This window comes from Dendropsophus ebraccatus, chromosome 4 (genome assembly GCF_027789765.1).
Source record: "Dendropsophus ebraccatus isolate aDenEbr1 chromosome 4, aDenEbr1.pat, whole genome shotgun sequence".
NCBI lineage: Eukaryota > Metazoa > Chordata > Amphibia > Anura > Hylidae > Dendropsophus > Dendropsophus ebraccatus.
Window position 1 is genome coordinate 33,734,774 of NC_091457.1, and position 14,647 is coordinate 33,749,420.

At 43.2% G+C, this 14,647-nt stretch overlaps 1 protein-coding gene across 1 annotated transcript; it reads right to left on the bottom strand.

Annotated features, from left to right (window-relative positions):
- Window positions 1-1,976: 1,976 nt before the first annotated feature.
- On the bottom strand, window positions 1,977-12,501 carry LOC138789565 (malignant fibrous histiocytoma-amplified sequence 1-like). Its single transcript, XM_069968280.1, has 10 exons — window positions 12,388-12,501; window positions 9,592-10,465; window positions 8,319-8,613; window positions 7,583-7,769; window positions 5,548-5,735; window positions 4,975-5,465; window positions 3,882-4,039; window positions 2,670-2,838; window positions 2,349-2,419; window positions 1,977-2,198 (listed from the first exon to the last, which is right to left on the bottom strand). The coding sequence occupies exons 1-10, from the start codon at window positions 12,425-12,427 to the stop codon at window positions 2,113-2,115; spliced, it is 2,559 nt and encodes an 852-aa protein (XP_069824381.1). The 5' UTR covers window positions 12,428-12,501; the 3' UTR covers window positions 1,977-2,112.
- Window positions 12,502-14,647: the final 2,146 nt, after the last annotated feature.

Below are 14,647 nucleotides of genomic sequence, written 5' to 3' on the forward strand. Positions count from 1 at the left end.
GTGACTGTAGGTGACACAATATTTTTGAATGCTCTGGAAGGGGTTATCCAATGTTACAAAAATATGGCCACGTTTGCCCCACTCTTGTGGAACTGGAACTGAATCTCAAGTCCACCCAATCTGGAGACCAGAGTAGGGCAAATGTGGCCATGTGCTTGTAGCGCTGGATATCCCCTTTAAATTAAAATGGTTATAATCCTTTCACAGGTCATTATAGACTTCTCAGGGCACTCAAACCAGTGAACTCCAGACAATATTAACCTGCAGAGGAGGGGGATGTCAGGAGGAGGGGCCCTGCTGCTGTTCTCTACATCTTCCTGCCGGTCACTTGGGGGATTATTTAGTTTGTGCAGCAGGCACCCAGCTGGCAGGCAGGAAGATAGCTGTACCTTGGAGCTTCCGAGGACAGGGGCCGTTCAGAGACTGCAGGGGGAGGGACAGCCCCATGATTTTAGTTCAGTAAAACAGCAGGCCCTGCTGCCTTGCAAAGGGTCCGTTCTTTTAATCAACATAAGTGCAGTGTGGCCCCCCCTGAGAGCAGTACTGCTTATACTGCCCTGCTTTCAGTGCAGTAGCAAGTACAGTACTGTGAAGGTGGACCACGCTTCCCCCAGGCCCTCCCTGCGTGGTCTGCCTCCATGGTAGCTACACCACGGCCTTTGAACAATGCCAATATGTTCTGCAGCAGCTGGGGTCTATTTTGAGATTCTGAAGCAGCTGGGGTGTATTATGAGGTTCTGCAGCAGTTGGAGTCTATGACGTTGGCAACAGCTGGGGTGTGTCAAGAGGTTCTGCAGCCGCTGGAGTGCATGAGGACCCGCATTAGGGGGCTGGGGCGGGCCTGAGCTGGAAACGGCACCGGGGGACCATGAGGAGAATGGGCCTGCTGGGAACCAATGGATGAATAATATGGTGCTGTTTCTATAACCAATGTCTTATAGTTATAGCCCCCTTGACTGCCTAGGCTTGCTACTCTCTAAATACAAGGAAACTTCCCAGAACGGTCTTCTTCCCAAGCACACTCAGCCCATGCCCCTTTGGTGTCATCTCAGTCTTCTGCAAGCTGTCTTTTCCCATGGCTAAATTGTCCCAGTACACTATGCAAACAGCAATCCATCTATATGTCAGATAACTGTCTGCTCCCTAATAAAATTCGCTTGACCTTGCTAGGTGGGTGATAATTCTATTCTCTTCCTCCAAGAGGAAGGCAAATGACCCTCTATGCAGGTTACACACTACAGCCTCCAGACCATTTGTAATGAACAGGTGACTCTAGTCAACTGAAGCTCCCAGATGAACAAACCCTCTCCGGCCTCCAGTTCACCAACACACCTCAGAAGGAAATTTAGCCCAGGTAACTTGCTAAACCCATTCAAACCCCACATTAGAAATATGTGCAATCTGCCTAAAGTGACTGTACCACCAGGCCCACGCTGAAGCACTGGAGGCGGGCCGACCCACCCTTAGTGGGAAGAAACCCCAGCCCCTCCATGACGTGACTCCATTAGAATCAATGGAAACCTACCATAGAGGGGCTAGAGTTTCCTCCCACTAAGGGTGGGTCGGCCCGCCTCCAGTGCTTCAGCCTGGGCCTGGTAGTACAGTCACTTTAAAGGTGCACAATCAAATACAGCATCACAGGTACACATATATCTACAATGTATAGTCCTGAGTATAGTGGGCAGTATGCTGAAGGAAAGCAGACTTAAGGCCCTATTACACGGAACAATTATTGGCCGTTACAGCCGATAATCGTTCTGTGTAATAGAAGGCAATGTTCAGCCGACATTATTCATGCTGACATCGCTCGCTTGCTCCTCTAGTCGCCCCGTGTAATAGGGGCTTTAGCTATAGCTAATGGAAAGTTACTGTATGTTCATGCTCCCAGAATAAAAAAGAAACAGCATAAGCAGCTATCTGGACAATATATTTTTAAGAGTATAGTTAACACTTTATTTCCATAAGATCAAGATGATGACATCACATATAACTATACCATTGTGGCCATAGAATAGCAATAAAACTAAGAACTGCTTCAACAGATTTCTTGTTAAAAAAAACTCCAGCCTCCCTTGTAGACACCATAAACATGAAAATCTTCTCCTCTCTATTTTACTGGTGTGACACAATAGATGCTACGCCATAGTTGGTGACATGAATTGTTGGTGGCAGAAATGAATCTTCGGTGTGAACTGGTGCTGCAATAAGTAAGAAATTTTAGGGAATGTTAGTTTTTTAGGTGTAGATCAACAATGGAGCAACATCTCAGGCCAGTTATATACAAGTTCAGAAGAAGCTTTGAAAAAAGAAAAAAATGAATATAAATATATATATATATATATATATACCTTTGGGGAAGAGAAGTTCCATATTGACAGTATTACAGCATGTCTCACAGGTCTTTAAGTCTTCTTTTATCCTAAGAGATGAAGATGAAAAAGTACCAGGTAATAAATGAGCACCCAGAGAACGTCACTAAACAGTAAAATCTCCTTACAATCTGCCATAGACGAGTGTCTGGAATGAGGGAATTCTCTAATAGGGTATTTGAAAATTATTATTGCAAACCAGACAATTCCTTTAATGACGAGTCAAAGATGGTAGTATGGCTGTTAGTGCTAAATGTTCGTTTTAAATGGAGGCTAAACTTGTATTATATCAATACATACATATCATAGATGCAGCCTGTCCTTTCCATGTCGGGCCACTCAAACTCATCTGGACATCCTATTGTTCTACACGGCGACCGGATGTAGTAAAAGAGTCCAGGCCACTCCTTGCAAAGCTTCTCCGCAATAGCCAGAATGGATAACGTGAAGTCCCAAAGAGACTGGAAATCTGAATATTTAGAAGGAATTCCTCAGATTAGAAATAGTAATTGTCAGTTGATAAAGTATTTACAGTTTATATGAATGTCAAAAATTCTGTAAGGAGGAACTGTAGAGACAGCAAGACTCGTTCCCTTAGTAAGAGTACAATTTCACTTTTCACTGTTTAACCATCCAACCCTGAAAAAGAAAACAGATAAAGGGATTGTGTGTTTTTGGCAGGGTCCTCCAGCAATAAGCTGACCTCCGTACCCCCCCGCCAATCTCTGTATCGGACCCCACGGCTTCTGTGTTATGAATAGAGCCGGGGGTACAGCACGTGACCCCCAGTTCTATTTATTCCAATGGAGCCGATGGAAAGAGCCAAGTACATCGCTCTTCTGGCTTACTCAGCACTTTACCTTGCTCCATATGAATGAATAGAGCCACAGGTCACATGCTGTACCAGCGGCTCTATTCATAATACAGAAGCCGGGGCCCGATATGGAGATCGTCAGGGGGGTACGAAAGTTGGACCCCCCGCAATCTCTTACTTTTCACCTATCCACCAGTTGATTTTTCCTGGAATACCCCATGAAAATCAGTGGCCCTGTAGCGCAGTGTTACCCAACCTGTGGCAGCCCAGTTGTGGCAAAACTACAACTCCCATCATGCTCAGACATACTGGCATGATTGGAGTTGTAACGGCAACAGCTGGAGGGGAACACTGCTCCACAGCAAGAGATACTTATTGCACTTATCGCTTTCCACTTTGGTTTATTAATAAGAGTCATGAATCAGGGACTGATAGAATAGATTATATGGGATTTTATATTCCAACAACCCCTTTCCCAAGATTTAACTAACATACATGTACAACGCATGTAGGCTGGAGCAGTATGGCCTCTATCTGTCTGGCCTCTATCTCATCCCCCTCTTTATTCCCTGCAATTTCAGGACACTGATCAGGGACCATAGGCCTCATGCTTCATGTCTGTGCTAATATTACAGCCTAGGTAGAAAATATGTAACTTTGATAGTTCAGCAAACAAGAACTTATAGATGCCGACTCACCACTGGATGTCTTTGGCTTTCGGCTACGAATCTCAAGATAACTATCTGCTCTCTGGTTGAACTGTTTCACCAGCAATGGTTTTCCATTGTTTGCTAAAAGAAAATTATTTTTTTCTACCCAATGAGTGGAATAAAAGGAGCAAGATTTCACCATAAGCCTGTAATATAAAGATGAACATTTATAAATTATTACGTTTAAAGGGGTAGTTCAGCAAAAATAATAATAATAATAATAATTATAATAATAATAATAATTAACTTCTATTACAAATCTCAATTCTTCCAGTACTTATCAGCTGCTGTATGTCCTGCAAGAAGTAGTGTATTCTTTCAAGTCTGGAGAGCAGGAGAGGTTTTCTATGGGGATTTGCTACTGCTCTGGACAGTTCCTGACATTGACAGAGGTGGCAACAGAGAGCACTGTGTCAGACTGGAAAGAAAACACCACTTCCTGCAGGACATACAGTAGCTGATACATAGTTACATAGAAGGCTTGAGATTTTTTAATAGTAGTAATTTACAAATCTGAATAATTTTCTGACACCAGTTGATCTGCAGGCTACTTACCCCACTATAATATGATCAGTGAGTTTTCTCTTCTATCTGAACAGCCAAGCAGCATATTCCTGTCTACTGTCTGAATGTAAGTCCTCAGCATTTTTAGCCAACAAGAAGTCTTAACCCCCTTTATGGGGCTCTCCTGACCGTCCACTGACAGATGATGTTGGCGGAGGTAGGGCTCAGGCATGATGGAAAATCACTGCTCGACCCCTTTGTTCTGGAAAAGATAAGCCCTCCCCCCTAGAGAACCCAGAATTGCTCTGCCAACCCTAAACTACCTGTGCACAGGGAGACCGGGTACTGTACAGGAGAAGTAACTGGTGGCCAAACGATCATTCGGCACATAGTTATTGAAGGTGTGTGGCCACTTTTAGATGTATTTATGAATTTCTACCTTCTATAGTTGCTGCAATCCTGCATATAGTCATACTCCGTCACACTGAATGTCTGACTATGGTCCTGTTTATAGATACTGGTTGTTAAGGTTAATAAGAAATGGTAAAATTGTGAGAAATAGCTGGTTAAGCCATACCTCGGAAAAAACCCTTCTGGAATGCGAGGGGAAAAATACATTCTAATGTGAATGTCCTCACGGTGGTCTCCTCCCCAGCGCACAGTAACGTCCATAAAATTGGTGAGATAAGTCGGGAAAAGGTAGCACGATTCTTTCTGAGTGTCTTTTACAATCCAGGTATTCCCAGGAACAAACTCCGGGGCACTTGGATTCAGCTTCTTTACGTTCCTAACAGACATACAGATCTGGAAGTGCATGAGGAGACTCAGTAACTTTCCATTCTGTGCTCCATGTCCTATCAGCTCCTGGAATAGATCCTCCGAATCCTGAAGACAAAGCATCTCTAGCTGGTGTTTAACTAAAACCCGAATGGCTTGAAAACGAATCATAGCTTTACACTGTAGCATTTCTTGCCACTTTAGCACATCACGCTTGAAGGCTCTTTCAGAAATAAGAACTTCATCGGGTATTGTCCCTAGTTGGTTGTAGAGATCATGCCTGACAAGCATCTGAAACATGACACATAAGGGGTATTTAGTCCTACAATGATAGAAGGAACATTGTAACCTAATGTGAACTGAAGGGACCAACCTTAAACACCGTGATGAGGAACGTAGGCTTCAGAAATACAGTGTTTAGCAAAGGCTTGATGTCTTCATACCAAACAATGAGGCCAGTTCTATGGAGGTACCGTAAAATATCTTTGAGAAGATTTTTGCCCAGGTCATTGTTCGTTTTTAGCATGACCTCACTTAAAAGATGATCTAAATCCATTATTCCTGTGAGACAAGTATGAGGTTTTTTTACATAGTAGTAAACATCCTTTAGTTATACAGAACATATCTTAGATATAGCCAGTCCACACAAGCCTATAATGCTCTCTGTATAACACACAAGAATGAGGACTTCGCCTAAATCATGAGGGCCTATCACCTATCCTAGACCTTTCACATATAGGCACACTAATATAGCTCTGTGTTTTTTTTGTTTTTTTTTCATTAGTAAACAACAGTAGATGTGAGATAAAGCAAGTTAGCAATTTACATTCATTATTTGCAATATTGGAGAGAAGGAAGCTACTGCACATCACACTTATGGCTGATACTAATGCCATTCGGCTAAATTTAAAAACCAACACTAGGATGTCGGTATATAATTTGATTAAACCATACTTCCCCGTGTACCACATGCAGGTCTCCTGGTTCACACTGGTCCCTACGCTAACTCCACACTGTGTCGGTCAGCAACTGCTAGCCCTGCAAAGCGTGCACATGCAGGGAAGTGAGGCCATGGAATGGCCCTGCAACCCCAATGTCACAGGACCAAACCCAAAATGCAACAACCAATTCCCAGCCAGCACCACCGGCGGAGAAGGCCGCCCCCAAACAACACAAGTATGAATATGGGCATTTGGGGTTTGGTCCTGTGACATTGGGGTTTCATGGCCTCCCTTCCCTGCATGTGCACGCTTTGCGGGGTTGGCGGTCGCTGACCGACACTGTGTGGATTTAGCGTAGGGACCAGTGTGAACTAGGGGACCTGCACGTGGTGCACGGGGCAATATGGTTTGATCAAATCATATACTGACATCTTGTCGTTGGTTTTTAAAATAGACCTAGCAGCATTAGTATCAGCCATAGGTGGGATGTGCAGCCACTTCTCTCTCTCCATGTCGTATTTTATAGTTCTCCTTTTTCTGAGCGGCTGGCACTCCTCTTCATAAGACCCACATGACCCAAATTGGCAGGATATATCTGTGCTCACATGTCAGTACCTCCTATCTTCCCCATTCTGTCTGCAGCAGTCATGGTGAGTGCAATACCATGTTCATACTTGTGTTGTTTGGGGGCAGCCTTCTCCGCCATTGGTGCCGCCTGGGTTATGGGGGGTCATTTTGGGTTTGGTCCTGTGACATTGGGGCTGCAGGGCCATTCCATGGAATCCCTTCCCTGCATGTGCAAGCTTTGCGGGGTTGGCGGTCGCTGACTGACACAGTGTGGAGTTAGCGTAGGGACCCGTGTGAATCAGGGGACCTGCACGTGGTGCACGGGGCACTATGGTTTGATCAAATTATATACCGACATCCTGGCGTTGGTTTTTAAAATAGACCTAGCGGCATTAGTATCAGCCATAGGTGGGATTTGCAGCCGCTCCTCCCTCTCCATGTCGTATCACATTCATTATTTATTTTTTGAATTATCATGAAGAATAGGGCACTTCCTGTTTTCTGACTCTTTTTTTCTCAAATACAGGAACCAGTCAGAAGTCCTGTGTATCCCAGGCCATCTAGTGCATGGTACTAGAGCTCAATTCCCTTTACACAATCCTTGGGCCAGCTCCATCCCCTTTTGTTTGTATGAATACACATCCTGCACAGGTTATAATAAGAGATCAGGAAACTTACAGTAATTTAGTTTGTGTGCACCCGAATGTACTGTAAATTGGTTCATCTCTAGTTATAATCACCTCGTAGCAAAGACCAAAATAACTTGTCTCACTTTCATTAAGAGTCCCACAGAAGTGTTCCTTAGTTAAGGTTTGTATCTTCATATACTAGCTCCTGGGCTGATGTTCCTTTATGCTGATTTGATCATGGATACTTGGTATAGTACAATATTTTACTTACCATGTTGTGGAGTCTCTTCATTTTTTTTTACTTCAATTATGGCATTTTCCACTGTTTTGTAGATAGGGGGCAGCATTTTAATTATATTTGGAAATAATTCTTCCTTGCCTACAGTATTTAAAATATGATTCTGAAGCTTTTCAATGTCATCGTAGTGGGTGGCATTGATAGGGAACACATTCAATACCTAAAAAATACATAAAATATGAATAACTATATTATTTATCATACATTTGGCTTTAAAATACACTTTTTTTTCTGTATAGAAACCAACATTTTCTTTTACAATTTTAAAAGCTTTTGTTTTTAATCATTAGGGGACATGAACATATGATCACTTAATTGCCTGAACAGTACATTGCAATAGTAGTGCATTGCAGTGTACTGTCATTTTACTTATTTGCTACAATACCCTGCAAGAGTATAATAGGAATTTTATCAAGGCAGTGCTGGAGGCCTTCAGTATGCCCCTGTCTACCATGATTGATATTTACTACCAGACCACGTACATCAACAAAACGTCCCTATGGCTGGTGTCAGTCATGGCAGTTTTTTTTAACACCACAGCAGTTTTTAAGCCAAAGCCTGGAGTGAATTCTAAATGAATGAGACATATAAAGAAAGGCTTTGGCTCATAAATTGGAGCGGAAGTTTTCTGAAGAACCACCACCGTGTGTGACAGCAGCCTAATAGGAAGTTTGTCATTCATTAAATATGAAAAGGAGTGTTCACATACATGAACAGTGCAGTTGGATAACTCTCTCAGCTTATCTGCCTGTTCTAGATAGAGTTCAGAGTCATGACGTTCCTCCAGGTTGTCTATGAAGTGGGTGAGGTTAGCCTTATGTTCAGCAAGCATCCTGTAGATCCTTTCCTCAATGTCTTTACTCTTCTCTTCCACTTCTCCTGGTTGGCATAGATCTGTGTGAGTGCCCACAGTAATTACTACTGATTCGGGTACCCGCATGGCCAGATTTTTAATCCAGAATCCCACAAGGTCCATAAACATCTGTTCTTCAGCTACCTGATACCTGTGTGAATACAGACAGGGTGACAGCTTTGTTTGCGGTTTTGACCTCCTTTATTATTATCATTATTCATAATTTCTAATTGATGAAAAAACACCTATCATTTTATACATTTCTCTTAAATAGACCCTGTCCTTTGCATAAACTTTTTATTCAAAATACAGTGTTGCAATATTTCTAACATAATTGTAATAAAAATTGTTTACTTATGTAACTAAACATGTATTATATTGTTGGCCTCTAGGGGTCACTGTACAGGGAAAAACGCCATCGACCCCTGGTTGTCAAATGCTTTCTGTCTATAGCAATCACTGAACTGTACAGAATTCAGAAAGTGAGGAGGCCTAATCCCAGTAAGTACTCTTAGCTCCTACTGTGACAGTGCCGAGAGCCAAGAGCATAATGCACATCACAAGACCAACCAGCACTGACTGTGCATCGCAGGCAGCAGGACCAGGACCAAGGAGCAGGTTTTTCCTTTAAAGGGAAACTATTAGTAGGTTAGACAAATCTAACCTGCTGACCGCTCCCTGTAGTTCACGAGGCACCGAGGTTGAAGGTAAGTCCCCAAAGTGTTGTTCCACCCCCTTACATATGATTAACAATGGAGCAGGCTGGCCGAGAGCCGGTCAGATCGGTGCTCTGGGGGTGCGGGACTGCTCCAAATGACCTTACTGTATAGAAACACTACAATATAACTCCATACGAACGGAGCTGAGGATGAAGGTAAGAGACATACCTTTATCCTCAGCTCCTTATGCACTATAGGGAGCTATCCGCAGGTTGGATTTGTCTAACCCCCCCCCCCCCCCCCCCCCCCCACACACACACACACACACCATATTTCCCCTTTAAACATATCTGTAACTGTTCAGAATCTATGTACTCACTAGTAAAAAACTTGCTGAACAACCCTAAATATTGATGGGATCAGTAAAATTGAAAATGACATGGATTTGATTTGAATTGATCAGTACACACCTGTGTAGATTAACCACAAGGATGACAAGAGCATACGGAGTAATAAAAACATGATGAGTGACGTAATACTCTAGATGTCCGGCAAAATCCCAGAATAAAAATGTGAGGTCTTGGATGTGAAATTCACTGATCTCTATGCCTACAGTTCTTTCCTTTGGAGAGACAGGAACAGTGTGGCCCTGTGTAAGGCTCCTGCTTATTGTGGTCTTACCGGCCAGACTGGCACCTATAAAAATAACTTTTACCCTCTTCTCCTCCCTGGCTTGGCTCTTTTGTAGTTGAAGGAAGTAACTGCGGATCTGTTTGAGGCCACCTACACACACTTCATCAGGAGGCTCTCTTAAATGGTTGTAGGAAACCTTGAACTTTTTCAAGGTCAGATCAAGGAAGAGTTCGGCAGGAAGTTTTTGCAGCTTATTGTTCTCCAGATAGACTTCTTTCAAACTTTTTATTTCTAAGATACATTGAGGAAAGTCAGTAAATAGATTGTGGGCTAAATTCAAGTACTGTAGTTTGGAACAGCTGCCCAAGTCCATTGGTAATTTTGATAGACGGTTGTTGTTCAGTTTTAGGTGCTTAAGATCCTTTAGGTTGGGAAATATACCCGTGGGAATGGTCTGTATTTTATTTTGGTTTAGCTCCAGTTTTTCTAAACAGATCAAACTCTGGATTTCCATGGGGAAATCGGTGAGCTCGTTCTTGGAAAGAATTAAAATTTTCAGGTCCCGAAGGTGGTTTATTCCAGAGACACTTTTAAGTTTATTTCTATCAAGATTAAGTGTGAGTATTGTGGTGTCAACCAAAACCTCTGATGGAATGACCTTCAATCTTCTGAGAGACAAATCTTTTTGCCTTGAAGGCAGAATTTCTTTGCCTGTGGGAATGAGGATGATATTTAGTTATTACATTTGGGGGGCAGTTATATATCACATGGATAATATGATTGCTATGATCCTTACAGGGAATCTGTCAGTAGGTTGGTGCTGTCCTATAAAGGGTAGCATAAACTAGTGACAGAGAAGCTGAACAGAATGATGTATCACTTACATTGTTCTGTGCAGCTGGTTCAGAGATATCCTCCTAATTAACATGGACAACAAGTAGTCCTCTCCATTATGGGTGTGAACCTAGTAGCCCTGGATATTTATGAGCAATAGCAAACTCCACCCACCAACTGCTGATTGGCAGATATCTATCCATGCTGTGTATAGGCAGTCACCTGTCAATCAGCAGCTGGAGGGCAGGGGGAGGGATGTGGCATAAATCCTATTCTCCTACATATTAGGAGAACAGCTGAACAGAATGATGTAAGTAATACATCAAGCATTTCTGGCACTAGTTTATGCTGTTCTCATTTAAAGCGACTCTGTACCCACAACCTGACCCCTACAAACCGCTTGTACATTCGGATAGCTTGTACCTTCGGATCTGTCCTGGGGTCCGTTCGGCAGTTGATGCAGTTATTGTCCTAAAAAACAACTTTTAAACTTGCAGCCCCGTGAACAACAGCCGGGGCTTAGAATGTCTATGCATTAGGCTGGCATAACCTCTCCCCGCCTCCCTCATCATTAGCAATGCTCCAGACAGATTGTCTCCTATTCCTCAGCTGTGTGAATACTGAACAGGGGCTGGATCGTTAAGGCACCTGTGCAATGTTCAGACAGGAGAAAATGTTCCAGTGGCTAATGCATAGACATTCTAAGTTGGGCACGAGGCTGCAAGTTTAAAAGTTGTTATTTAGGACAATAACTGCATCACCTGCTGAACGGACCCCAGGACAGATCTTGGATTAAAAGCAGCTATCCGAAGCACGCACAAGCAGCCTATATTTGTTGATTTTACGCAAAGCTTCAGTAAATTTTTTGGACTGTACCGGATTTCTGGAAATCTTTTGCATCTACCACTACAGTACACTGTCCTTGCACTGGGAGGAGTGTATTCAAGACGGGTGCGGTCCCAGCTGACTGAGTATGCTACTAAAGTCCTCCTAATAGCCTCTATTCACAGACATTGAACTGCAATGCTCAGAAGACACCTAGTTGAGAATCAAATGCCATGTTATATGCCATTGTAATACCTATTTATTTGGGTGTCAATAACAGGTTTATTAAACACTAGGCACAGTGTGAATCCTCTGGAAAGACACCAGGCAGGCTCTTAGATTCTTGGTACACAGTCCAGACTCACTCTGCTCCTGCACATAGTAGTAGCCACCCAAAACTCCAAAGACAATAGCAGTTGGTTCATCTGCTTCCCAGAAATACAAAAGGGATTAAAAAGTCATAAATAGCCTAAAATGGTATTCATGGCTGTATCATGTTAACGCAAGCGCATTGTTGCTTAGATTAAGAGTATGGGGGGGGGGGGGGGGCGATATATTAATACCTTGAACTTGGTCACAAATGTGAGCAATCACAAAGCTTGTAAGCATTTTCCTTTTACTTAACATGACTACATGACTTGAGAAGGAATAAAACAAAATTCCATGTGCTGCACTTTGAGCAGCTTGTGGCTGAATCCTGGGAGGACAGGACAATCCGTGATCGGCTTATTAAAAGAGACCTTATAGTAGAAAACAAGGATTGTCCAAAACCAATCAAACACTTCCAGGAGTAAAACCATGTGAGTCTTTTGAATCCCATAGTGCTCGCTTTAGAAGGAAGTTAATACAGCACTAAATAAACAGAGTGTCAGCCCCATGAACATTTTTTCCTTATCAGCCAGTCAACATAAAAGGTCTTGCTGGGTTTCTCTATAAGTATCACCAGCATATTGCTCCTTAAATCGCTTACTTACTTTTCTCCTCCATGTATTCATCTTTTCGACCAGACTCCATTTCTTAAGCATTAAGTTTCATTTCCTTAGAGATTCCCTTTATAGCTAACATCTTACGTCATCAGGCAGCAGAAGATTGTGACATCCAAGTTGCACAACACTGGGTAGCAGAAATAATCATCTTTATACAATGTTCCTGAGCTCTTTACAATACAGAAGGTAATAGGTACAAACACAGACACACAAGCTCTGGGCTAAAATAAAGGTGCACTTCTTCCATTTAAATACTCAAGTCTTATAATACTTATCAGCTGCTGTATGTCTTGCAAAAAGTAGTTATTGTTTCCAGTATGACACAGTGCTCTCTGCTGCCACCTCTGTCCATATCAGGAACTGTAGGGAGCAGTATCGGTTTTCTATGGGGATTTGCTACCACTGTGGACAGTTCCTGACTCAGACAGAGATGACAGAAGAGAGCACTGTGTCAGACTGGAAAGAATAGCAGGTAGTTGGAAGAGCGGGGAGTTGGAACAGGGAGAGCAGGGATCCTATAAGGGACGCACTTAGCCGTGCAATGTTTTTTTTTTTTTTTTCTTCAAGTGTTTTCTTGTTTTACTAGCATTTAAAAGTGTGGTTTGTTGTGCTTCTAGGTGTGATTGAGAACTCATATGCTTGAAGAATTATTCAAACATGGTCACCAGCTGACTACAGTTGAGCAACTGAAAGCAATAGGGCCAATTCCCAGATACATCCACATGCCATTTTGCCAACATATCTATACCGCTGGATAACCTTCTGCTCCCTGGATTAGTTTCCGAGTCCTAAGGCCCTATTACATGAAAGGAATATCAGCCGATAATCACTTTGTTGTCTTCTATTACACAATCAGCCCACATGTCGGCTGATCATTGTCTTTTAACATGTTGAAACACTAAATCTAGATGTCAGCGATAGCTGCCGTCGCCCCGTGTAATAGGAGCGGCAGCAGCAGACCGCCACTATCTTCTATGAGTTGCCCGGACAATCTTGTGATCACCTGGGCAGCCCTCCGCGGCACCCATTACATGTGGGGAACAAAGGTCGGCGCTCACTTGCTCTTCTGAATCGCCCTTGTATTAGGGGCTTTACAAGAAAAGATAAAAAAAATTACAGAAATAACGAAGAAAGTGCTTCATCTCTGCAATCCGCTTATCAGCCTGCTGCCATTTAACTGATTGATGCTCCTCCCCAGGTGCTGGGAAAAGCCAGATCCAGTCCTGGGAAACTGGGAGAAGTTTCATAGGACTGGCTCCAGCTTTTCCTAGCACCCGAGAAGGAGCGGCAATAAGCGGCAGTCAGGTAAAAGGCAGCAGGCTGATGTGCGCATTGCAGAGATAAAGCACTTTCTTCATTATTACTGTAAATTCGCTTATCTCTACTTAGAAGTATACTTTGCTAGACGGGAGGGGACAGTAAAAGCCAAAATCATACCATGTGGACGAAACCATGTCTGCAGGTAATGACTAGAGATGAGCGAATTTGCCGAAGTTCGGTTTCGTATGAACCTGAACTATCGGCTTCCGATTCCCGCTGTCTGCAGCCTCCGTAAACAGGGTAGATAGATAAGGATACGTAAGGACCGCCTGGAAAACTGGCGCACAGCCTATGCCAATGTCTGAATCCCAGTTTTCCAGGCGGTCTGTAAGGCTGTATGCATTTTGTTCACAGAGGCTGTAGACAGCGGGAAACAAAAGCCGATAGTTCAGGTTCATACGAACCCGAACTTCTGCAAATTTGCTCATCTCTAGTAATGACAATTAGCTGCACAATAATTGGATCTTACACCTGCCCTTTCCTATCTTGGAAAGACAGAAAGTTACAGCCAGGGAACGGAAGACTGCAAGGAAAAGACATTTTCTGCTTCTGACACAACCCTTTTAAACATTGGTGATGTGCTCTGATTTGTGTATTTGCTGTAGTAAAAAGCTGTGTGGCCAATGTCTACGGGTACTATTACACGGAATGATATAATCGTCCCTATCCGGCCGATTATCGCTTGGTGTAATAAACACAACGATCAGCTGATATAGGTTTGGACCTATAATTGTCGGCCACCGACTGCGCATCGCTACGTGTAAAAGCAGTGCGCAGCCGGTGCCTGACGATATGCAAACTTTATACATTACCTGTCCATACTGCAGGGCTCCTCTTGCGCTCTGCTTCTCCCAGTGTCCCGCGTGCTCCAGCTTCAGAGCGGTCTGTCTAAGCTGACAGACCGCTCAGCCAATCACAGGCCGGGACC

What these genes read in the sequence shown, in the direction of transcription:
- LOC138789565 (XM_069968280.1), bottom strand. Translation starts at nt 12,427, where the DNA reads ATGGAGTCTGGTCGAAAAGATGAATACATGGAGGAGAAAA. An exon ending in TGAAGAGACTCCACAACATG is followed by an intron (nt 5,736 to 7,582) that starts GTAAGTAAAATA and finishes CTTGTCTCACAG; the next exon opens with GAATAATGGATTTAGATCAT. An exon ending in CCAGAAGGGTTTTTTCCGAG is followed by an intron (nt 4,040 to 4,974) that starts GTATGGCTTAAC and finishes TTTATATTACAG; the next exon opens with GCTTATGGTGAAATCTTGCT.